Consider the following 24,130-nt stretch of genomic DNA (forward strand, 5'->3'; position numbering starts at 1 on the left):
TTGGATTTGAGAAAATGATAGTATTCTTTTGTAAGTACTATGTGTGGAGTATTTTAATAAGCAAAAATCACTAAAAAAAGCGCTAGAGAGTATTTCTTCATTAATGAAGTAAAATCCGTGTGGTCAAAAGACTTACATCCAATTACACCCAAGTACTCTGGAATAATCTTAATTAGTGGCGAGATTAAAAATATATGGATATATCAGCGCAGGTAATTAATGTTATGGTTAGTAGATAGTACTCAAATCCCGATAATTTAATAAAGAATAATGAGTGCACCAATGAGAGGTTGGATTAATATACTATACTAATTTCCTGTGCATTTTGATACATAAAGTGCCCTTAAAATAATTGTTGGGGTTGAGCTTAATTCGGATCCTTGCCACCCACAGAATGATGAGCCAAATTAAGTGTCATACAGTACTCCACTTGTTTAATAGAGGTGCTCCTGCCTCCTCAACTCACCTTTTATTGCGTAACAACCAGCTGTTTATTAATATAGCCAACGATTTATGAGATATGCTAGTGTTACGTACAAATCAAATTTTGTGAGACAGACTATTTAACAGGTTCCAATGTCAATGCATATATATCGCCATTTTTTATTTAGTTTTTCGAATATTTACTTTCACCAACGAAAAGGGAAATCTAAATCAAAGTAGAATGCTGGAAACAATTAATTTGATGTTTTGGACTCAATTAAAGGTCTACTGTTATTAAATGTTAAACTTATTTCCATAAAAAAGCTTACTTTATGAAAATTGGTAATGGAGGTATCATGGGCCTTGGGTATTGGGCCTAAAAATCCCTACTTATTTTGTAACCGCTGTGTTGTTGCAGAGGAATCATTTCAAAGATGGCGGTAGCTGATGGACGACGCGATGACGACGAAGACGGCGCCGCTCTCTTCGAGGAAGAAGGTGTCGACTACGCCGAAGACATCGATCTTTCCGATATACCTATTCACCTCCGTCCCCTCGCCTCCTCCGCCGAGTCTGGCAACCTCGACGCCCTACGCCAAGCCCTAGGTAACTTCTACTCTCTTACAATCGCACCTTTTTTGGTTTTTTGTTCATTTCTCCTACCGGCGTAGAGCCTGGAAACATTAGGTTCCATCTAGATTTTCAGAAGAGGATGCCCGATTTTAGAGATAGAGGAATGTATGTGGTTTGTATTATATATGGAGGATGAGATTTAATGCTTATGGTCCTGCCTTTTGGTTTTTGACTAATTAAACCTAATCCTAAGGTTGTGCTACAAATGATTCTTCCTGCATACTGAACACTGTTGCTGATGTTATTTTCATTATACTTATTAGTTTCACTTGAGTTCACTTGATCTCTGAAACACTTTAGCTGTCGCTGTCTAATATCTGTTCTATGTTGTTCTACTTTGTGCTTAATGATTACGATACTACATCTATAAATTCAGTTGCTGCATGTTATATGACCAAGAACTTTATATGGAATTGTGATGTTGAAATCTAATAATCACCCTCTAGGATACCATAACTTGAGTTTGTAACCATGGATAGACTTTTTGTGGTGGGTTCGATCGATCAGCTCTGTTATCAATGCTTTTTAGATGTGTTGATTGCTCATTTGTTAATTCATAAAGCACATTAGGAACATAACCACATATTGTGCGGTGCTGCTTGTGTATTCGCAACTGTTAAATTTGTTTGTATGCAAATCTCATAGTTTTACTAACTGAATTCTGGAAAGAATGTGCTTGTCAACAGATATATTTTCTTTGTTATGTTTTTAAAATATGTGGCAAGTTTCTAAGCAGCAAGATCAAAACCAATGGCTAGCTGCTAGTCTGAGTGTGTATCACTTGAGTTAGCGAGCCCTCTGACTGAGAACATTTTATACTTTCTATGATAAATTTGGTTGAGGTTATTTTGTGTTCTGACTCTCGAACCTTATTGACATTTTCAGATGCTTTTGATGGTAACATTGATGAACCAGTGGAAGATGGTGATACTGTTCTTCATCTCACGTGCCTCTTTGGCCATTTGAATTGTGTCCAGGTTAAACAATAACTTATGACTATATGGTTAGAGTGAAAATCCCTTATTCCCACAGAGAAGGATGTTTTTGGAAGCTATAACTTGCAATTACCAAATTATAATATGGGGCACTATACAGTTTTTGTTGGAAAGAGGAGCTAACATGGAAGCAAAGGACGAGGATGGAGCAATTCCCTTGCATGATGCTTGTGCTGGAGGTGAGTTTATTGCTTACTGTATTCATATTGCCATCATGCTCCTTAGGGTGTCTCTTTATTTCTGCTTTCTTAAACCACTTTGCAGGCTATCTGGAAATTGCCCAACTACTTCTAAGCTCTGCTAATGATCCTGTCCGTGTGAACAGAATGTTGGAGACTATTGATATGGAAGGGGACACGGTGAGTATATCTTAGTGTTATCATGCTTATTTGCAGTGTAATAGTGTACGATCTTTTAGTCTTGTTCTAGCTCGAAAAGAATGATATGTGGATCAAGTTGTTTTATGATCTTTTAACCTCTTTTTTTCCTTCTCAATATTAGCCTCTCCACCATGCTGCTAGAGGAGAGTACACCAATGTTGTAAGGTTGTTGCTTTCATATGGAGCTTCTCCAAGTACAACAAATCTATATGGGAAGGTCAATATATAGTTGAAAATCTATTTTCTGCAATCTTAGTTTTTTTGATATCAAAGTAATTAATGAGTAATTTTGACAGACTCCTGCTGAACTTGCTGATGCTGGAACTGAAACTAGGAGCATTCTGGAAGAGGCTCAAGGTGCTCTACTTCGCCAGCAGGCCTAGAAATTATGATGGCACCCTCTACTGCATTGCATATAAAGGATTTTCTAGTGCAACTTACTAACTTGAATTACTAGGGTCACCATTGAGTTCAATAGATGAAAATGTATACCCCCTATGAAATGTTGCTACCCCCTATGACACGATCTGATTTTGGTTTGATGCGATTCTTCTCCCCTCTCATAGCCTTTCAAGTGTTTTCATCATTATATTACAGTTGTTGCTAGCCACCTTCCCTCTTCCCCTGCGTTGCCCTGTCTGAAGAATTTTCCTGTCAATCCGTGTTGTGTTTTAACTGTAACCAAGATGTAGGAGAGAATTATACTGTAGGTTTGATGCTGCATTGCTCATTTTTAAGTATAAAATTTGTTTTGCTAACTGTCAACATAAAAGAACAAAGCTGTCAGAATCTGTGTTTTTGTTTTGCTTCTTGTCTGAGGCAAACCCCATATTTAATCTATCTATGCTTTTGGAAACTAGAAATACTAATCTTCGCTTGCAAATGAATGCTCGTCCTATTAAAACATATTAGTTGTATATTTCAGCCCTTATGCTGCTTATGTTATCTTCACCATGCTACATCAGCTCATCATGTAATATGCATTAAAACCAAATATCAGGACGGAACCGTTGATTTAGGTGTATCCTCAACCGGACTAATATAGATCAGAACACCAAAGTGATCAACAGCTTTACAAGTGTTAACAGTTTTACAATAAACAGCAGCACATACACAGAGTGATACCCAGAAGCAGTAGAGGGAAAAGAAGCAAACTATCATTTACACATTGTGAACATATGAACCCGCCGCTTAGAAAGCATGTGAAATGTTGTCTGGCATCATCTCATTGTGATTCTACGTGCAGCAACCACCACTGGGGGGTGTCTGATGTTCTTGTTTCTGTTTCAAGATATTTCTCTTCACTGTTGATCCTTCTTCGAGCAGCCTTGGCACCTCCATTATCTGAGGAAAATGGGAAAAACGAGACAGTTAACTATATCTCTAAATAAAATGAAATAGGTCATGTTATCTTTGGATGGTAATGCATGTAAACCTTCAATGCTAGTTCTGAGAAACATTGCTCAACATTTTCTCGAGTTCTGGCGCTGCATTCCAAGAACAGACATCCAAGGTCTTTCGCAAGACTCATCCCTTCTTCCCTGCTTACAACTCGTTCAGATTCCTTAACGTAAAAAATAAGCACTTGGTTAGACAGAAAATGTGACAAAGTTGTTTTAACAGACAGCACAGACCAGCTGAGTTTCTTGCAACAGACGAATACAATTGGAATTAAATCATAGACATCCTATGTAGGCTAATATATAGCCCTCTAGAAGCGTGATCTGTATCTGTGCCCAATTGTGCAACACCATCTAGGTATGTGCTCGTTAAGAACATTGAACTACACTAGCGTACAATAGTGAATGGAATGTGAGAGCTATTTACATCAGAGTGGTAAAATAACATTTGTGCCTTGAATAATGTTTCACGAGCATAAAAGTAAAGCAAAAGGATAAAAAGAAGCGAGACGAGGATTAACCCTATCGACTTTATTCCCAACAAGCATCTTCAAGCAATCCTCATTGGTGGAGTATAGCTCCAGCTCCTTAGCCCATACATCAGATAAGTTTGTAAATGTATCTCTCCTTGTAACGTCATAAACTACAATGAGAAGTTAACCGATTGAATTGGTGAGACATCAAAAGCTAAAGATTTTCTACATAAGAATATTGAGAACAAGAGGATCTGTAAGAACACAAAGCTAATGTAGCAGATTAAAAGTATGGAAGGTGTATACTGTAGGAAACTATCTTTCTCTTTCAAATGAGAAGAAAATGGAAATTTTCTCAATCAGAATTTGCATTTGCTCCAACTTAAAAGTGCCAATTTCCAGAAGGGGTCATAGGAGTGATTGACTGTAATATAGTACCGGGTGTCATAGGTTGGGATTAAACTAGGAGAGACATGAAGAGTGGTATGTAAAAAAAACCCCGAAGAGATACATTTATAATTTGGCCGAATCAGGTGCATACCACTTTGGTGAAAAAAAATCAGGCCATTTCCCATTTCAATAACAGAACATCTCAATATTCTCAACCAGGTAAAACTCATTAAACTTTCTTGGTTCATTCATCGCTTACCGAGAATGATTCCATGAGCACCTCTATAATATGAGCTTGTTAGCGTCCTAAATCTTTCTTGTCCAGCTGCAAAAGACATAGTAAATTCATTGTTGAGAAGCAAAATGACAGAAGCATTGTCATCATACATCTTAATCATGGACTCAACATAACAGAAGCATGAAAATTACTTATAATTCCTTTAAAAATTGATTGAGTAAAGCCAAGATTGCTACAAAGATATTACCTGTGTCCCAAATGGTAAGCTTCAGTTTCTTCCCACTAACAGTGAGAAACTTGATCTTAAAATCCACACCTAGATTTTCAATAAAACAGAAGTACACAACAGTTATAATCATATGAGTAATTTGGAGACCCTTAATTTTTAAAGATTCAAATAAACCATAAGGTCGGTGAATTCTAACTTGTATATTAAAAAACTATTAATGAATAAGGAGGGCTCATAGTTGAACAGCTTAATATTCCTAGTGTTCTAGCCATAAGATTTCGGCTATCCCTCCACTCATGTTAGTGGTTTAGAATTTCAAACATCTACCTCGACAACACCAAGGTTTGCATATTTTTTAATGCAGCATTTACACCATGTGTAGTGCCTAATATCATTGTTAATATATATAAATCTCACCGGAGGTTGCATGAAAATGACAACACCCAATGAAGTAAAGTTGAAATAATTTGACCAAATCTAAATTGCTGGTTACTCATGCCAAATGTACTCTACACCTGAAACAAGATACAAACAACAAGCCAACTGATCGACAATTCATGCCTAATTTAATCTAAAACTAGAATGCTAACAGCACTTGAGCCGGTTTCTACGCTACCAAAATAGCTCCAATATCTAACTATCTACAACAAGTAAAGAAACAATAACCGAAATCCCCGCTTGCATCAACGTCGACGAATCAGTCCAGCAGTAATCACAAAAACAAACAAATCCAGGATCAAATTCAACAAAAAAAATCAACGAAATTGAAATGAATTTGCATAAATCATGAATCTGACAGCTTAGCTCACAACTTGACTAGACTTCACGCGATGAATGAGAGCGGATAAATACCTACGGTAGGGGAAAGATCGTCGACTACGTTGGAAATGAAACTGACGAGCAGGCTGCTCTTGCCGACGGCGGAATCTCCGATGAGCAGGATCTTAAACGATAGATCATAGTTGCTCTGCCCCTGACCTGAACTCCCCATCGGAGCACGTCACTTTCTCTCTCTAGAAATGTACAGTTACCTTCTCTCTCTAAATATGTAGACGATAGAGCAGGTTAAATATAAGAGGAACTCTCTGTCCTTGTACCTATCGTGTAGGTGCTCAACAACCTCAACAGTGACAATGCGCAATCAATTGGAGAGGGATGGAGAACTCAAAAGGCTAGGCTGAGGAGGAGGAGCTTTTTTATCTCTCTACCAAATTTGAAAGGTAACGTTTATTCCTTTCTTTTTTTTGATAGATTAGAATTAGATTCGATTCCGTTTTTGCGAGACGAAACGCAACGTGGTTGCTGTGACTGACCAAAATGGCAATCTTGTAATTAAACGATAAAGTCGGGGGTGATGGAAGTTTTGATGGATGGGCTCCATCTGCATATATTTTGGTAGGCCTTTTGTGATTGTAATTAGGGTTTTAATGGGCCTGCTTCGATTATTTTTTAAAACAATTAACATAGATCGATCCTACTACCAAGTGCTACTTTATGCCGGTTTAAGGCTGTAAATCATGATTAAATAAGTGAAATATTCAAAACAAAAGTATGGTTGATAGTAGACCATCGTTTTCACTTTTTTCTCTCGAATCATTGATATCGTATTTTAATTTAATGCTGCCCCAGATGAAGGCAGCTTCATTCTTTCTGAAAAGAGAACTGAAAAGGTAAGATAATAAACCTCATACTAGTGTTTACGCATATTAATGATGGTTATGATTGCAATTGGGCATTTGTGACGGCCCTCATGTAGACACACTGGGCCCATATAAAACAAGTGATATTATGTAACAAAAGAAGACACAAAAGGACCTTCTACAAGGAATTGGTGTTCTGTGAAACGTGGAATTAATTATGGTGCATGCATCTCTCTCTTTCTTTGCAATACAAAGACAAAGGGAGCACCTGACATACCATCACCATAGGCAATGCCACTATATGCAACCCCATTTTTCTGTGTCAATAGACCCAAATAAAATTCATGTTAGATCTTCAACTAGAACCATTTTGGAAGCATTCGATAATCACCGAAAATCAGCATGTTGGAGGAAAATGAGGAAATTATCACCGACCAATATGATGTACCAAAAATAGCCTTTGAAGAAGCCTCCTTTTCAAAAACTTAGACCCTTCTAGGTTTGATCGCATGGAATGATGGGATGGGATGTGATTCTTACTTCCATTTCATTTGTTCGGTAAGATAAAATGAAGGAGAGAATGGAATGAAAATGCAAAAAGATGTCATTCATACACATCTTCGTTCCATTTCCATCCTCATTCAGTCCACCCTTTCATTCCATCATACAAAGAATGAGCTTTAGTACTAGACTCACCCACCTACAGAGGGAAAAGATTGCTCTATCCTGCTTAATAATTAAATAAACAGCACACATGATAATCACAACCAACAAACCAGCTAGGAAAAAGCTGATAATGATCTACTAAGCATAAGAAAGGTTGATACAAACCATTTTTTCTGGATATCCCTCTAGTCCATGTTCAGGGAAGGCATACATGACAAAAAAGGTCAACAATGCACCAACTTATATCTTAAGCCTGAAATGTCAACAACTCTCACTCTCACCATCATCAACTTTCTGCTTTACTTGCATCGCCTCTGTCATAAAACGCCCACTCAGTGGATCAACTGGGCGCATGTCTCGTGCGCCTCCTTTCCGTCCCATTGCTAGCATGGGAGGTGGGGGTAATAAGCCTGCTCGAAATAGAAGGCGCTGAACAGGATCAGAGGGCTGTGCGCCAACGGAAAGCCAGTACCTGTATGGTGATTGGAGACATCAGGATATCGGAACATTCGTGCACTTTAGCAAACATATACTCTCTTTTACTGTCCGTGGAAGCTTGAATAAATCTGAAAATCTATGATGTTAACACCAATACTAAGGGGCAGTTTGGTAGGGTAGATAACTCTTCTATCTTGAAGTTATGTGACCAAAATTAACCTAAAATGTGTACTTAATCCATGTTTATGTAAATTGGCCCGCTGACGAGAAGTTGATAGTACAAGGCACCCAACATGAACAAGAGGGATATCCAGAAAGAAAAATGGAAGTTGAGTTAATTCACACAGCTGCTAACCATAACTGGAGAGTATCGCATCTTCGGACACTAGCTAGCCAAAATTCGATTGTTAACACAAAAAATTGAAAATACTAGTAGTACAATTTTGGGTAATTTGAGTGTGAGACTCTCCTATATTTTATCCAACAATCAAAATGTCAGCAAAGAGAAGTCGTGAGATGATTCTTAAAAAATGAACAAGTTTGAAATGAACTAGTGCTATAAAGCCACTTACTTCACCCTGTCAAAGTTAACTCCCATTCGTTTGCCGCCATCCTGACCTGCATAATATTGCAAATCAAAGCTGATTAGCCTTTTGTAGATAGAACTGAAGCTGCAATCAGCTCTGTACAAGGAATTACGCAGCGTAAAGCGCATAGAATCTGAGGATGAGAATCGCAAATAATATTTTTCGAATAAAAACAATGTATATCGGGACTCAACAAAAAATTGAAGCAGTTGCGTAATTAAAATAAATTCTAGGGTTACCAGGAAGGGGGTTGTAGTAGCCCAACACTTCCAAATGTTTGCCGTCTCTAGGAGATCGGCTATCTGCAGCCATCAATCTGTAGAATGGCTTGTTCCTACATCCAAATCTCGACAGCCTCAATCGTACTGCCATCTTTAACTGCGTGCGAGAGTGAATTCCAAAGGGGGAAAGCTCAAAAGAGGGTTTGGTTTCCGGAACACAAATTTAGCTAATCGAAACCAGAGAGGAGCAATCTCTACCGATCTAACTTTTGTTGTTGTGTAAGCGGATATTTGGGCTTCTTTGTTAGGCCCATAAACTCGGGCCCATTCTTAAACAATAATTTGACTTTTATTATGCCGTTTATCTCTCTCATCTCCTCCATTCCGCGCAGATTTACACAGAAATGGACAGGGAGTGGGGTTCGAAGCCGGGAAGCGGAGGCGCCGCTACCGCTCAGAATGAGGCCATCGACCGAAGGGAGCGGCTCCGCCGACTTGCCCTCGAAACCATTGATTTGGCCAAAGATCCCTATTTCATGCGCAATCACCTTGGAAGGTAAAAACCCTAGAATTTAGCGCCTAAGTGCTTTCTTCTTTTGATTCGCGTTCTTTGACGTGATCTTGTTGCAGCTACGAGTGTAAGCTCTGCTTGACCTTGCACAACAATGAGGGGAATTACTTGGCGCACACACAGGGAAAGCGTCACCAGACCAACTTGGCTAAGCGAGCAGCTCGTGAAGCCAAAGAAGCTCCGGCTCAGCCGCAACCTCATAAGCGCAAAGTCAATCTGAAGAAAGTTGGTAAATGATCAATCCATTTGCTTTTAATCAACGTTTTAATTTGTCGATGAATTGCTGTTTCCAGTATTGCTTTATTTCGCCTAGGCTTTTCTAATTGTTTTTTGGTAGGAGTATTATTTTTGTCCCCATCATTCAAATGCTTCGATTGTAGAAAGTTATTTTCTAACGCGTTAGTTTATGGAGTACTACTTATTTGCGCCGTGAATTTGTGAATATATGAAAAGAAGTATCTGTTTTATTGAAATTGATCATGCATTTATTGTTTTCATCAAGCAATGTGCCTGATATAACTTCTTAACAGTATAAAAGTAACATTTGAGAAATTAACTACTCTGTAATATTTTTGGAGTCCAAATTACATTTTGTAGAATTCTCATAATAATTGGAACCGTTGACAATTTGTTGCTAAGTCACTGAAGCTTAATAGTGCATAGGTGTTTGATATTGTTTGTGTTTGGTTGTTGTATCTGTCCAGGGTCATTCTTTTACTGATTTAGTTCTGTACTTATGATTAATTTATATGGTTAAGCAATTATTCAGTTTTCCCTTCATACCATCCTACTGTGTAGTTAAGACTTGTTCTTGCTGTGGCAGTTAAAATTGGTCGGCCTGGATATCGTGTGACCAAGCAATTTGACCCAGAGACCAAACAGAGGTCACTGCTTTTCCAGGTTTGCATTATGTGCTTTTTGTATGTTTTATCATGCAAATCAAAATAGCCATGCTTGATATTCTATTAGAATCAGTGTTCACATATGTAGCAAGTGTTTTCTTTCTTATTTGTGCGCTTCTGGTTTATTTTGAAAATTTGTTGTAAGGCACCTCCTTATTGCAGCTTATTACTACGATATCATTCTTGTATAGCCTCAGCATGGGGCATAGGATGCCAAAAAACAGACATGAGTTTAGAATTGACATCAATTTCTGCTTCTTAGTATGTCACATTGTGACATTGACAGCCAGAAATTAATAATGTACTTTCTGAAGTATTTCTATGATTTGGTCATTCCAGATAGAATATCCTGAGATTGAGGACAATACAAAGCCAAGACATCGGTTTATGTCATCCTTTGAGCAGGTACCTTCTTTCGCTGCAGCTAGCCTTATACATCTGATATTGAGTACCGGTTACTTGTACTGATTCTCTTGTTGCTCAAATTCTTTTTATCAATGCGTTTCCATTTATATTCACGCAACTCTGGATGAAATTGCAGAAAGTTCAGCCGTTCGATAAAAGGTATCAATACCTATTGTTTGCTGCTGAACCATATGAAATTATAGCTTTCAAGGTAATAATTCATTCCCACTATAAATGCAGTATGTATGCATATAGTCAATTACTAATTCTGGTAAGCTCATCCCTTGATGTTTATCTTTTAGGTTCCGAGTATAGAGATTGACAAGTCAACTCCCAAATTCTTCTCCCACTGGGATCCAGACTCAAAGATGTTCACGGTATGAACCACTTCTTTTAAAAGTGTACATATCATGGTATAAATGATACTACACACCTAGTTACCTAGCTTGGTCCTAGGTTAACTGATGAAGGCTGCACATCACTGGTATCTTACACTTGAGAATCTTATACCTTAATCATGTTTTCTTTGTGGAATGTGCAGTTGCAGTTGTACTTTAAGACGAAACCACCAGAGGCAAATAAACCTCAACCTCCTCCTGCAGCTAATGGGACTTTGCTGCCACCACCTCCTCCACAAGGACCCCCTCCAGCACCACCAAGTGGTAATCCTCCTAGGCCTCCAATGCCTGGATCCTTACCTCCTCCTCCTCTAACCAATGGGCCAAGGCCTATGCCTCCTGGTGGAAATCTGCCCGCCCCACCTCCTCCCCCTGTTGGCAGTGGTCATATGGCAAATTTTACCCCTGGTGCACAAATGGGAAGGCCTCCTATGCCACCTCCTCAAGGTTTCCCTGGGCAGCAAATGCAGGGTCCTGGAATGTACCAACCCCCTCCACCTAACATGGGTTGAACCCTCAAATCTGCTACACATTCTGTGTGATAGATGTTATATGACAGAAATCTTCTGGTGTAAGGCTGTTTCATTTATACAACAGAAACCTACGATGGTGGACAGTGGTCATCTTGGATGCAATACTAGTGTGGAGTGGGGGCAATAAAGATTGAATTGAAGGAATCGTTTTCTGGTGCGAGTGTGATTGCAGTTTGATTTCTGCGTCTTTGAAGCATTTTTGTAAAACCGCGCTGTGAGGATAGATATGGTCCATGTTGTATCAATAGAAGACCTTATAGCCTCATTATATGCTGATTGGCCTTGTTGAAAAAGGAAATTGTATTCTACTACCATCTCAAGTAGTTTTCTTCAGGCCTTCACTGTTGACGAATTCCTCATTTTGCTGCAACCTTATTGTCCACATTTGGCTGGCATGTCGTCATTGAGATTGCTTTTACTACTCGTTCGCTTTTAATACTGCAACAACTCAAAAGCATGTCTACATTTGATATGTATATTTAGTAGTATCTTCAATCAAACGAGAGGCCTTGCCTTGTTAAGCAAAATATAGAACTCTCAAGTGATTTGTTTTTTTAAGCGGGAAAATTTAAACTAACAGCCATAGTTTCTCAGTGCAGCTATATATTATCAAATAATATGATACATCTACTGTCAAGTAGCTGGGATTGTTGAAATTTGACAAATTAAATATAAGTGTTTATTTACTAGGGTAGTTCGTAGAATACAATAACAAAATTACAGAGTTTATGCATGGACTCAGAATAGAGTCGATCAGCTCTGCTCAACCTATTAGCAAGATCCACAAATATTCAGCCAGCAAAAAAGATTTCCACCGGCAGCTTTTTTATGGTTGGAAAAACTGGCTGTCTTCATTGCCCAAAATGACAATGAGAAGATCGCTTGGGTGTTCTATCCTGGGACACCATTTGATGGAAACACCTTTTGGATGAATTCCAGAAAGCGTTCTGAGTAGAATTTCGGGTCAACAGCAGAGATCTTCACCGAATCAAATTGCACGGATTTGTAGGCATGTTCTATCTTTTTAGTTATATTGTACTCTTGCAGGATATCGATAATGCCCAAATATAAGACCACGTCATAAACCTCCTGAAAAGCTTCCCTAGCATCATCCCCATGAAGTTTCTCGGCTCTTGCTGGCATATTCACCCCAAGTTGGATCTGGAGCCTGTTAAAAAAATCTTAGTATGACAGAGATATGCTGCATGGAAAAATGTTGGTCCAGTCGTTTGTACAAGTATAAGGCTTGCATATCTTGTTGTTATTGTGGTTTCAATGTTAAGACTATAGTTCTAACATCCAAAGTCAGAGACAGACTTCCGTGGTATTAGAATACCTACTTACCTATGGTTAAAACTCCATATAACATTCTACCTTTTCAAACAGCTTTGAACAGAGAAGATATCTCACACAATCCCTCTAATTCAATTATTGTTTAAGATGATGTTCAGTAAAATCTGGAAAATTGTGATATGGTTCATCATTTCATCCTAGAGGAACCTCACATGTATAGAGCCTTCCCACCTCATTGAGATAGTGAAACTAACCTCTCTATACTCATGGACCTTAATGAATTGCCTCTACTAAAGAGATCTAATCTAGTAATAAGCTTTCAAATTTAAAACAATTAGTGAAGACTAAAATACTAAAACGTTCAGTTACATTGTATTACCTTGCTGTTCCCGGGAGGAGAAGATCTACTTCCTCATCCCCAGTTGAGGATGATGCACGCAGTCGGCTGCCTCTAATATGTGGTCCCGTAACCACACTACTGTCGTCAGAACTGCGTGGGACCAAAACAAGGCCTTGTGGTGATATTTCATCCTCCATGGACTCTTGAGGTTTTAATCAGCATCAAAAGGGAGAAGATCATCAGAAACTTGGAAAGTTCGAAGTTGAATAGTACGCATTATGCTTTTGGCATGGATATTAGAATATTGGCATGCTGTGTCCTATGCAAGGTAGTTTCCTACATGAATTTTACTTAAAGCAAGAAGCGGAAAATCAAATACTAATGCGACTGTCCATTTGAAGATGTACACAAGTTCAATACACTCCAGATCTAATGAGTGGTTGAACATGCCGAACTTACCATCTTCAGCGACGATCCCCAATGCATCCACAGAGATGCGCTGGCTATAAGACATTAGAGAGCGTAGATGTTGTGGTGCTCGATAATGAACTCCGAGTAACAAGCTGTAATCCATTATGTCCTCTGATTCCAAGAATTTGCTGTCTATTTTGATCTGCCTGCATGTAGATGAATCAAATAGCAGAGCTACTGTGTTATCAAGTAAGCCAGGTAAGTTCACTCTATTATCACATAGAAAAAGAACAAAACTGACCATGAAAAAAACACCAAATACAAGCATGCCAAGTCAAAACAAAACTTAGGTCTTTTAATCTCTAAACAGTTGAGGATTAGTCTCTGTTACACTGAATACAATAAAATAAAAGTTGGATTTGGGATCAAAATTTGATTGGATGGTGCGTATTAATTTTCTGGGAAAATTATTTTATTGGAAAGCAATGATAAGCCAAATCACTAGGACCTAAATGGTAAAATCTTGGTGATGGCATTTTTAAGAAAAGTTGAATATCCATATCTACAGATATCAAAGATGGAGTTCTATGATAACAAAAGAAGACTAGAAACTATGAATTTTATTAGTGAGGGATGGCCATAGCATGGAAATAGAGAAAAACCAAGAAAAAGGATAAAACCCCACTTACTCTAGAAGTGCATCTCGCCAAGTTGGTTCCAAATAGAAGGAGTAGTTCAAATCCAGATCTTTAAGTATAGTATTCTCTTCAATTTCAACTTTGTCAGCAGATCGCCCCAATGAAGAACCTTTAAGATCAAATCTTCGATGGATTCGTAACTCCGTGCAGAACATATTCCCCATCACAACAAAGCGAAACTGCAAATTGGTAAGGAGGTTTGGCATAACAATGAGAGAGTAAAGCAAGTTCATTAAGCAAAACCAACACAGACATAATTGCCTGAAGAAAGTGTTGCAGAAGAATAGGTTTTATCACTGGTGCTTATAGTGCAACCACAATGTGTAAGAGGCCAGTAGTTACTGGGCCATCAATCCACCAACAGTTATACATAATACATATGAATTGTGGATAAGACCTTGAAGACGTAAACAGAAGAGGGGCCCAAATTATCTCACCTTTTCCTGTTTTAAACAGAATGTCATTGATATCATAAACACATGTTATCCCTGAATTGGAGAATTAAAGGACAAAATCTATTGGTGATCTATACAAACATTTTGGATCCATCATAGCATAGGTAGTTTCTATGGGAATAACTGAGCACAATATTTAACTGTAACTCAAGTGAAGCAGAAATAGTTATTTCAACGGTACTATCAATAAGTAGGGGAGGTCATTTCCATTGTAGGTGTCTTTCTGCTGTTTTTATATAAATATTAGAGGTTTCATTATTGAGTGAGGTTATTTAAACATCTGTTAAGCTTGGAAAAATCTGAGTTATTCTGATTATAATCATACAGGAGTTTGATATTAGAAAAGAAAAAGATGTCATGATGGGATATTAGTAGCACAAAGAAATTTGTCATAATCTCCCTTACCTTTTGACCACTAGAAGGTTTAATCCTGTGAAGACCAAAAAACTTTGTTATGAGGGTATTATCATATCTGCGCACATGATTATGATAGTTTGGAAGCATCCGCAGCAGAACCTACAAGTGAGATCATTGGTCATAAATTCATAATAGCTCTGGCAGAAGAATACAATATGCTTTAAAATGATCATACACAAGGTACAAGCTAATTTGAAGGTTTATAAATCTCGAAATTTCTTCATTCTTCTCCATTTTTTTAGCTCCACAATTTCCTTGTAGATATTACTAGCATTCTCATTTCTACTTTTCTTTATTGAATAACTTAATTTATATCTTCCATCCTTATTTTAATTGCTTCAATTATCTATCAGGGTAATATTATAGTCTAAAAGCAGACTTTCAGTTGAATGAAGTCATCCTATCCTGTGAAATCAGTTCTTACACATTTCTCTACCCACGGGCGGATCTACTTTGGAGATGCAGTGGTCTTCAGTCAAGTGCAACCCCCAAATCTTTCATGATACTCATATATTATATTAAGCCTGATTTAATGATTAGAATACTTCAACAAACCCATTATGTACGTGTGTGCCTCGAGCAAATAAATCAGACCGAATACCTAAATATTTTTGTTCTTAATTTTATATATTGAAGTCTTGCAGGCACAACTTATGTGAATATAGAAACAAATAATTTAATGAAGCTTAGTTTTCAGCCCACCAATCAGCCTCTTTGGAACCAAACAAAATAGTAATAACGAAAATGGGAAATGCAGTTTGTAACATTCAGACAATGCAATATAAGTAAGGTATAAAGAAATTCAGAGCAAGACAGTAAGAGGTTTTCAGATCAGATATTGAACCTTAACTTCAGACTTCCGCAGTGTTTTGATCATAAAACGATCATCTTGAGACAGGAAAAAGACACTGCCACTCTTCCCCGGAGATGAAAGTTCTCTTAGGGCATCATTTCCACAGATTGACATCATGTAGTCAGCAGCATCAATTCCAAACAACTCTCTCAGGTTTCTGTAAAGGAAAAGAAGAACATTGATGGGAACAAAAGCAAAGTAAAAGGAGGAAATTAAGCCAGTAGGAGACTGTGTAATTGTTTCAGTTAAAGCGACACATAAATCCATTTTTATGCTTTCTCCATCCCTGAAAAGCATGAACATTTGGTTCGTGTAAGTAGTGTAAGTAGTGTTAGTGGAGAGTGGGCTCCACATCATTAGTAGTGTAGTGTAATGGTATAAGTTGTAAATAAAATGATGAGTAGGGGAAATGTGTTGTTAACTATTCCAAAAATTAGAAAGTTCATACTTTTCAGGGACGGACTAATAAGGAAACAGTTCATACTTTTGAGCAGGGGCGGATCTAGTAAGGTGTTAAGAGGGGCATTTGCCCCACCTCAATTTTTTTTCTCCATATATATATTGTCTATAATAAAATTTATTTCTTTTAATTTTTTACTAAATGCCCCTCCTCAAATTCTTAAATTTTCTTCATAGGTAAATTATCCTCCTTTTTTACAAATTCCTGGCTCCATCCCTGCTTTTGAGGGACGGAGGGAGTACTATAAATGATAAGAAACCATATGAGGGCACAAAGATGTGAAACAGAGGCATGAAACGATGAAACAAAAAATTAAAAGACTTCACTAATCTCACAAGTATCCATAACAAGAAAATTGGCATCCAACAGCTGATAAGATGAAAAGGATGTGATGCTCCAGGACAAACCTGAAAACCATAGGGCAATAATCTTTCCACTTGAAATCCTCAGACTGATGCGAAGGTGTCAACTGTGAGCCTTCTTTAGGAAAATTCATCCAAAAGCTGGCACGAGGACCGAAATCAGTAGTCCTGACTTCTCGCCTTTGTATGGGGGTAATTTTACCCACAGTATATCTGACCATATTATGACAGCTCTTAAGTATTGATTTATGAAACAGGTCAAGAAGATAGTGAATATCAGACATAGTATGGAGAAATAAATGATAGTTGTATCTGAGGTACACTATCAGAAATCAGTTGTGCTCAACAAATGAAATCTGAAAAACAATCAGTTCTCCTATCAACCAAACTTCATAGGCCTGAAAAACTACCTCTAAGAATTATTAGTTACAGAACTCCATATGATAGAACAATAACTGGCTTTATGATAATGCAAAAGAATGAGATGAGCACTTCATCTTATTTTGATGGCTTTGTTGATTCCATGCATAGATGCAGATGCAACTTTGGATGATCTTTAAGAAATAAAAATTGCTATAAAAGCCATCTGGTATGACATACTGTATATTTTGTTCCTGTTAATATATATTCTTACCTAATTCCGAGCTGCAAACTTAACATCAAATCATAACTCCTATGGCCTTTGATAATTTGTTCGCCTGGCCTCTTTATTTCTCTTGCAAGTTTCTTTTGCCGCCTATTTGCTCTTCTTGAGGTTGGTGAAAAGCGGTTGTTTAATACGATTTCAGTGATCAGTACCCCTTGCATGTATTCTCTTTCCAGTATTGGAGAAGTCAAGTCTTCATCTTCTTCACCTCCCAGAATGCTATCAGAGACACTCGATGATCTCACATGCCCTAAAACTTTCTCAATGGATACCTCAAGGCTCCAACGCCTTTCAAGGGACACATTTGAGGTGTGAGATTGTTCCAGATGTAGTAGGCCTCCCTTGGAGAGTTTATCAGATGCATTCTCAACAGAAGCTCGGTTCGAACCAACCTTAGCATCTCCCAAATCTGTTGCCGTTTCATGTTGAATATGGGAAACCTGATTCTGCTTTCTATGGTCGGGTAGCAGTCCTTTTTTTCTCAAAGCATTGAGATACAACTGCTGACTAGCTGGAAGCTTCCTGCCATTTGGATAAAATGTACCTTTCCCATCCTTCAGCCCCCGTGTCCAAGTTCCAACATAGCAACCACCATCAACCCATGTGTATACTCCAAACCCATGCATCATACCATTCAACCAGTTGCCTTCATATGAATCACCATTAATCCAAGTGAGAGTTCCCTTACCGGACATTTTGCCCCCTTTCATATTTCCCGAATACACATTTCTGTTGGACCAAGTGTACTTCCCAGGTCCTTCTGGGGAACCCTGGATCCATGATCCTTCAAACACATCTCGGTTTGGGAAATCTTGATACCCCAAACCATGCTTTAAATTCAACCGCCACCGACCCTTATAGGTCAGTTTGTCAGGTCTAGTATACGTTCCATTACCATGCATATAGCCACCTGAAAACTCACCTTCATAGATGGCACCAGATGGCCATTGAAGTTTTCCATGCCCATGCCTCATCCCACTTCTCCACTCACCCTCATATTTACAACCATCTGACCAGACATAATCCCCTGCCCCCTCCGGCACATTGCCATGCAGGAATCCAGAATAAGACTCTCCATTGCCCAATAAGATCTTTCCAGTTCTAAAGCTGAAAGTTTCTAACGAAGAACGAGAAACCTCTCCATTAGATTCATTTATACAGCTTTTCTCATTAGATATGGAGGAATCAAGTGACTTTGTCCGGTTAGATATAGAGAGTCCTCTTTCAACATTACTCGCAGTGGCCCCAGGGCCAGACATGCATAATGCTCAAGAGTTTCAGCCGTCAAATGCTCTCGTGAGATCCTGAAAAGGAATGCACTTCAAAATATCTTCCGAAAAGAGTCACTTTTTCATAAAATAAAATGAGTTTAGCACACCAACTTCCCAAACACTCGGCCAATGTAATTGAAAACAAAGCAGGTTGGAAGACTACACAGAGAAACAAAAACAGATCCCACCCACATTTAATTTTCTTAGTCCAATTTCTCCATTCTAAACATATCAGAATATCAATGATAACAAAAGCAAAATGTCAATTGACTCACTACCAAATAATTCAATTCGAATCAATATGCAATAACTGGATTGAAAGGAGGGGGGAAACTTAAAAATTACTCATGATTAAAGTTAAACCACAAAAAAACACTAGGAAAAAACAAAGTAAGAACAGTCAAAAAGAAACCCCAAAAAAATCGTACTGGTACTGCGGTTTTAGCTTCTCAGCTGCTGCGCTCGAACTTCTCTCTCTTCTTCCTGCGGAGTGTGAGCCAAATTAACTCATACATACGTTGACCTCCCTAAACCAATCTTCAACATAATACTGTACGATAATAAGATCGAAAATACTTGTTTTACAAAAAAAGGCGAAAATTAAAAAGAAAACCCCAAAATCTTGACTTCAAAACAAAACAAACTAGTCAACACACGAAGAATCGCAGAAGGGAAAATGAGAATTGAAAAAAAAAAAAAACCTTTAATGCAGCGGAAGAGAGAGAATAATGATGAGAATTGAGCAGCAATTGTGTGCAGCTGAACTCTTTTCAGATGGATTCGATCCTGCTAAAAGAAGAAAAATTGCGAAGGAGTCGAATCCCAATAAACTCAGTTAAACTGAAATGACTTAAAACTGCAAATTGCTTTGTGGATATTAAACTAACGTTAAATATCTTATCACATCAACCACCATCTCTTGTGTATATTGTATTATTTCTAGTAATTTTTTTATTTTTTATTGAATGGTCAATTTTATGGTCCATAGGTCTCTATCAAATTCCATTTTGTACAATTTTTGGTTTCATATACTCCCTCTGTTACTTCCATAATAACCGAAACATTTTATTTTGCACACTCATTTTAAAAAATAAATTATAAATAATTAAAATGGAGAAAAAGTAAAATAAGAGAGAGAATATTGTAGATAAGACTCTTCTCTACATTATTCTATATCTTACTTTACTCTCTCTCTCCATTTTAACTATTTAATATCATTTTTTCAAAACAAATGCAGAAAATGAAATGCCTCTATTATTGTGGAACGGAGGGAGTACTGTTTAGTTTTCCCTCCGTTTCACTATAATTGAGTCATTTTACCATTTTGAGAAGTTTCTTCATAGTTGAGTCATTTTCTTATATGGTAACTTTTTCCTCTTTCTTACTTTATTTTCTCTTACTTTATTCTCTCTATTTTATTCACTTTATACTTTTTTCTCTCTCTTACTTTTTTATCTATTTATTTAATACGCTTAACATTACTTTCTAAAACTCCGTACTGAAAAATTTCAGCCTCAACTATTATGAAACGGAGGGAGAACTATTTCTTACGTGCCACCTAAATTTTGTTTAGGTCATTTAATTTAAATTCATATGGTTTTCGTGCGTTAATCCATTTCATTTTTTCAAAAGTTGCCGTTGGATTTAGAATGGAAATTTCCGACACATTGACAAAAATAGTACTTAAATTGAACTCCATGAAGTAGATAAAGGTTGCTAAATTAATTTATTACTAGTATTATATGAGATCTATTATTTTTGTTCAAACATGCTAACAAAAAGTATTTCTCTTGGGGACGGTATTTAGAAGATTAATGTGTTAAAGGTTATTGTGGAGAAAATGAGTAAGAGAATGAATAAAATAAGAAAAATGAAAATAGAGTAAAGTATGAGATAAGATAAAGTTTTTGTCAAAAAAAAATAATTCAAATACCTTGGAACAATCCAAAAAAAAATACGACTCAACTATATTATAAAAATTACTAGTAAACAAGACAACATAATAGATAATTGTGCACCCAGGTCCAATTCACCAGGTCAGTTCATCGGATTTCAAGTCAGCCTTACTCGTATTGTAGACTAATCGGGTTGAAATTTTATCGGTTCATAAATTTTTAACTCTAATCCTCCGTATTTAGTGAACTATTCTCCGACCATTCCATGGATTTCGGATTGCAGTGGCATTCCTAAATTTGTATATATATAGTGTGTGATGTGTATGTGTGTGTAGTGTGTACATTTTATGTGTTGTGCGTGAGCTATTTTGTGTGTATTGTGTGCAGTTTGCGCTCACATGTTTTGCATTGCGTGGCGTGTTATGTGTGTTGTGTGTATGTCTCGTGCGAAAGTGTTCAATACTATAACTATTTGAAATTCCAAATAGTATGCAAATCAAATTATGGATCGAAGAAATTTGAAATTGTAATTTAGTTTTAGATCCAAATAATTTTAATTGTACCAACATTGAATTTGGAATTAAAGACTTCAATTTCAATTGTATACCTAGGAACTTAGAGTTTGGATGAAAAAAAATTTAGAAAGTCTTCGAGATATATGCATAGCCCTGTCTATCACTGTGACTTTCAACACGCCACGAAATTCCGATACAAATACGCACGAAATTAATGTATTTGGATCATGTCTTATTGGATTTTTATCCTTATCAGATTAACCTGTTAGAAACCCGATAATTTCAAGTTGGATTAAATTTGGTTAAAGTAACTTACTAAAAAAATAATAATATTATTATTTTAAAAAAACAATGCTTTAGTTTAATTCTTTAATTTTGTGCAAATCAGATTTAAATCATGAATGTAAAGTAGGTTAAAATATCAGATTTATTAGTGTACTATCATATTTTAATTATATGACCTTCAAGTAAGTTTAGTTGTGTAATATCATGTTTTAAAAAATTAGATTTAATCCTAAAAAATGACCCCCAGCCCCCTGTCTGCACGAGATCTGGACTCGGCTTGATTGTTTCTACTACTTTTCCAAATTTAAGTCTATAATGTCAAATTTGAAACGAATATTTCAAAATTCAAATTACCAGTATTTACATTGTGCCGTTGTAACTTAGTAACAATCACTCACAACTGTAATGTGATTTTTAAATGCACCATGCACTGTGTTACTAATTCAATAGATAATCATATTTACAGGCAATATTCAGGAATATCCTTCACAATATTCTCAATTTGATCAACTGGTGTTAATTGCAATAATTAATATTGATTTGCATAGATTTAAACTAAAATAAATTTGTTGATTCAAATATTAACAAAATGTATGTTTTTTAGTTCCTTATCATATAAATACAATAGCTGCATACCTATTTTATGCGTAGAGCATTATCTAAATATAATAAATAAATGTTGTTCCTCTACTTTTTTTTATTTTATTTTATCAACAAATGAATATAAATTTAAAGATAGCGTTACAATGGATTCGAATCCAAGATCTTTATTCTCCAAGATTATCACACTACTACTCGGTCAACTCACATGCATAATGGGAACCTCTACTTAAAATTATGACGGGAGGCTTGTGAGTTGTGTCAATAAATGATATAGTTATAGAAGAAGCGTTGCCAAAAGGGAGCATAAAATAAAATAATTGAAGGCCCATGAAGTGAAAAGCTAGGCATTACGATTGCAAATGGAAAGTCAGAACATTATTGTTGGCCCTGTGAGGTAGGGCGAAGATCTAGTAAATTTACAATTAAATTCAATAAAGCATATGGGTTTAAAAAGGGGTTTGAGTATATTATATTTTCAATTTTAGCTTGTTTTAGAAAACATCTTATCTTTTATAAGTTCATGAAATACTGCCAATTTTCAATATTTTTCATAAAATGACCTGTTATTTGAAATTTGGTCACGAAAAACTTTTTTATCTCACTAGATTCCACAATGTGTGCACGGACAGAGTGTAGACATTTTTTATATAGAAGGATATTTTATGAATAATATTATAGGAGACTGTAATACTTTGAACAACGATGACATTTTCACAAATATTATGAAATTGGGTAAATTAATTTTAATTTTAATTTTACCTTTGTGAAAAAAATTCACCTCACACTCTAGCGAGATTAGTGTAAATTTTTTCATCACCAAATTTCTTAAGACGGAATATTTTATAGAAATGGTGAAAGTTGGAGGTATTTTATAAATTACTACTACTATGAAATTGAGAAATTTTCTAAAAAATTGTAACGGTTTAGTTTTTTGTTGTGGGTAAAAAACATTAATACTCCAGATAAACATCACTTAATAAGGCTGTGAGAAATAATCCGAAATATAAAATTATATTCAAAATAAACTGCCGATAATAACATTTTTTTATTTAAATTACATCTTCAAAATTGATTCAAACACGCAATAATTTGGTGATTAGTTTGCACTTTATTTTACAAATGATAAGGTCACGTACTAAGTTTGAATATTTTCGTAGGTAGGGGCCAATTCAACATTTCAACTAGGCTAAATATGGTGCTGTTAGACGACAAATGTAGAGTTTATTGATTAAATAAACTAAGATTTATGGATCACGGTCGGCTCCCTATTCTAAAATTAAAACTTCTTCAATATTTTGAACCTGTCAAGGTCCACTTACGCTTTAAAATTTATTAAAAAAATACTAAAATTATTTAACTTTTCCAAGGCCATTTTTTCTTTTGATGTTAATTTAAAATGAAATTGTAATCCCACGTATATTAGTACATAATATTCTACCATGCTGTCATGCATACATAATATTCTATTATACACTATTTAAGCACAGTTTATTAATTAAAACCGTAATAAGTTGTAGATAATCCAAGGCCTCTCAAATTTTCAAATAGGTACGTTGTGGCCCACATTTCAGATGTTGATTTAGAAAGTTTATAAAGTTTTTCATCGGTTTGTTCAATTCATTACCTAACTAATATCCGTACTTTTCAATACAATATTATTTTGTATTTGTATGGCTCGGTGCTGTAATTGTCACAGTCGGTGGAATATTTATACTAGCAATATACTTCTATTATAAATCTAATAGAAAATGCAATAATAATTAGATCAAGAGATAAGACCTTTCTGTACCAGTAGATAAGAACTAGTTGCCTTCAAATGGCCTAGCTAGATTTTGAAAAATAAAAATACATAAAAAACGGATGATATGCTACTTATTTTATGTGAGCTCATTACGTATGTAAGTATTATTTTCGTTTAATGTATGTTTAGTACTCCCTTCGTTCCATAGAAATGGAGACGTTTCTTTTCGGTATGGAGATTAAGAAAAGTTGTGTTAGGTGAGTTAAGTAAAGGGAGAATAAAGTGGAAAATAAAAAAGGTAGAATGATGAAGAGAGAAAAAAAGTAAGAGAGAGTAAAGTAGGTGTGGAAAAATGTGTTGACT

At 36.3% G+C, this 24,130-nt stretch overlaps 5 protein-coding genes across 6 annotated transcripts; 2 read left to right on the top strand and 3 right to left on the bottom strand.

Moving 5' to 3' along the window:
- The first annotated feature begins 841 nt into the window (after nt 1–841).
- Nucleotides 842–2,994, top strand: LOC125222522 (poly [ADP-ribose] polymerase tankyrase). Its single transcript, XM_048125183.1, has 6 exons — nt 842–1,029; nt 1,942–2,033; nt 2,152–2,230; nt 2,316–2,410; nt 2,553–2,648; nt 2,728–2,994. Exons 1-6 carry the CDS (start codon nt 858–860, stop codon nt 2,812–2,814), a joined length of 621 nt encoding a protein of 206 aa, XP_047981140.1. The 5' UTR covers nt 842–857; the 3' UTR covers nt 2,815–2,994.
- A 451-nt stretch (nt 2,995–3,445) lies between these two features.
- On the bottom strand, nt 3,446–6,396 carry LOC125222521 (ras-related protein RABC2a-like). The gene is made up of 6 exons (XM_048125182.1): nt 6,014–6,396; nt 5,180–5,248; nt 4,954–5,019; nt 4,353–4,474; nt 3,867–3,995; nt 3,446–3,775 (listed from the first exon to the last, which is right to left on the bottom strand). Exons 1-6 carry the CDS (start codon nt 6,150–6,152, stop codon nt 3,668–3,670), a joined length of 633 nt encoding a protein of 210 aa, XP_047981139.1. The 5' UTR covers nt 6,153–6,396; the 3' UTR covers nt 3,446–3,667.
- Nucleotides 6,397–7,581: 1,185 nt separating this feature from the next.
- On the bottom strand, nt 7,582–8,867 carry LOC125221868 (30S ribosomal protein S16-2, chloroplastic/mitochondrial-like). Its single transcript, XM_048124178.1, has 3 exons — nt 8,732–8,867; nt 8,478–8,523; nt 7,582–7,939 (listed from the first exon to the last, which is right to left on the bottom strand). Exons 1-3 carry the CDS (start codon nt 8,862–8,864, stop codon nt 7,729–7,731), a joined length of 390 nt encoding a protein of 129 aa, XP_047980135.1. The 5' UTR covers nt 8,865–8,867; the 3' UTR covers nt 7,582–7,728.
- A 9-nt stretch (nt 8,868–8,876) lies between these two features.
- LOC125221867 (splicing factor 3A subunit 2-like) lies at nt 8,877–11,943 on the top strand. Its single transcript, XM_048124177.1, has 8 exons — nt 8,877–8,992; nt 9,106–9,269; nt 9,344–9,513; nt 10,108–10,184; nt 10,526–10,591; nt 10,728–10,802; nt 10,894–10,968; nt 11,133–11,943. Exons 2-8 carry the CDS (start codon nt 9,118–9,120, stop codon nt 11,499–11,501), a joined length of 984 nt encoding a protein of 327 aa, XP_047980134.1. The 5' UTR covers nt 8,877–8,992; nt 9,106–9,117; the 3' UTR covers nt 11,502–11,943.
- A 235-nt stretch (nt 11,944–12,178) lies between these two features.
- LOC125221866 (phosphatidylinositol 4-phosphate 5-kinase 9) lies at nt 12,179–19,591 on the bottom strand. Of its 2 annotated transcripts, XM_048124175.1 has the most exons (10): nt 19,430–19,591; nt 19,157–19,211; nt 17,446–18,761; nt 16,857–17,024; nt 15,981–16,146; nt 15,125–15,235; nt 14,256–14,443; nt 13,615–13,772; nt 13,195–13,357; nt 12,179–12,690 (listed from the first exon to the last, which is right to left on the bottom strand). In XM_048124175.1, exons 3-10 carry the CDS (start codon nt 18,714–18,716, stop codon nt 12,414–12,416), a joined length of 2,502 nt encoding a protein of 833 aa, XP_047980132.1. In that variant the 5' UTR covers nt 18,717–18,761; nt 19,157–19,211; nt 19,430–19,591; the 3' UTR covers nt 12,179–12,413. The 2 variants fall into 2 exon arrangements, with proteins under 2 accessions (XP_047980132.1, XP_047980133.1); XM_048124176.1 differs by lacking the exon at nt 19,157–19,211.
- Between the last annotated feature and the right edge of the window lie 4,539 nt (nt 19,592–24,130).

Source organism: Salvia hispanica, chromosome 4 (genome assembly GCF_023119035.1).
Source record: "Salvia hispanica cultivar TCC Black 2014 chromosome 4, UniMelb_Shisp_WGS_1.0, whole genome shotgun sequence".
NCBI classification, from domain to species: domain Eukaryota; kingdom Viridiplantae; phylum Streptophyta; class Magnoliopsida; order Lamiales; family Lamiaceae; genus Salvia; species Salvia hispanica.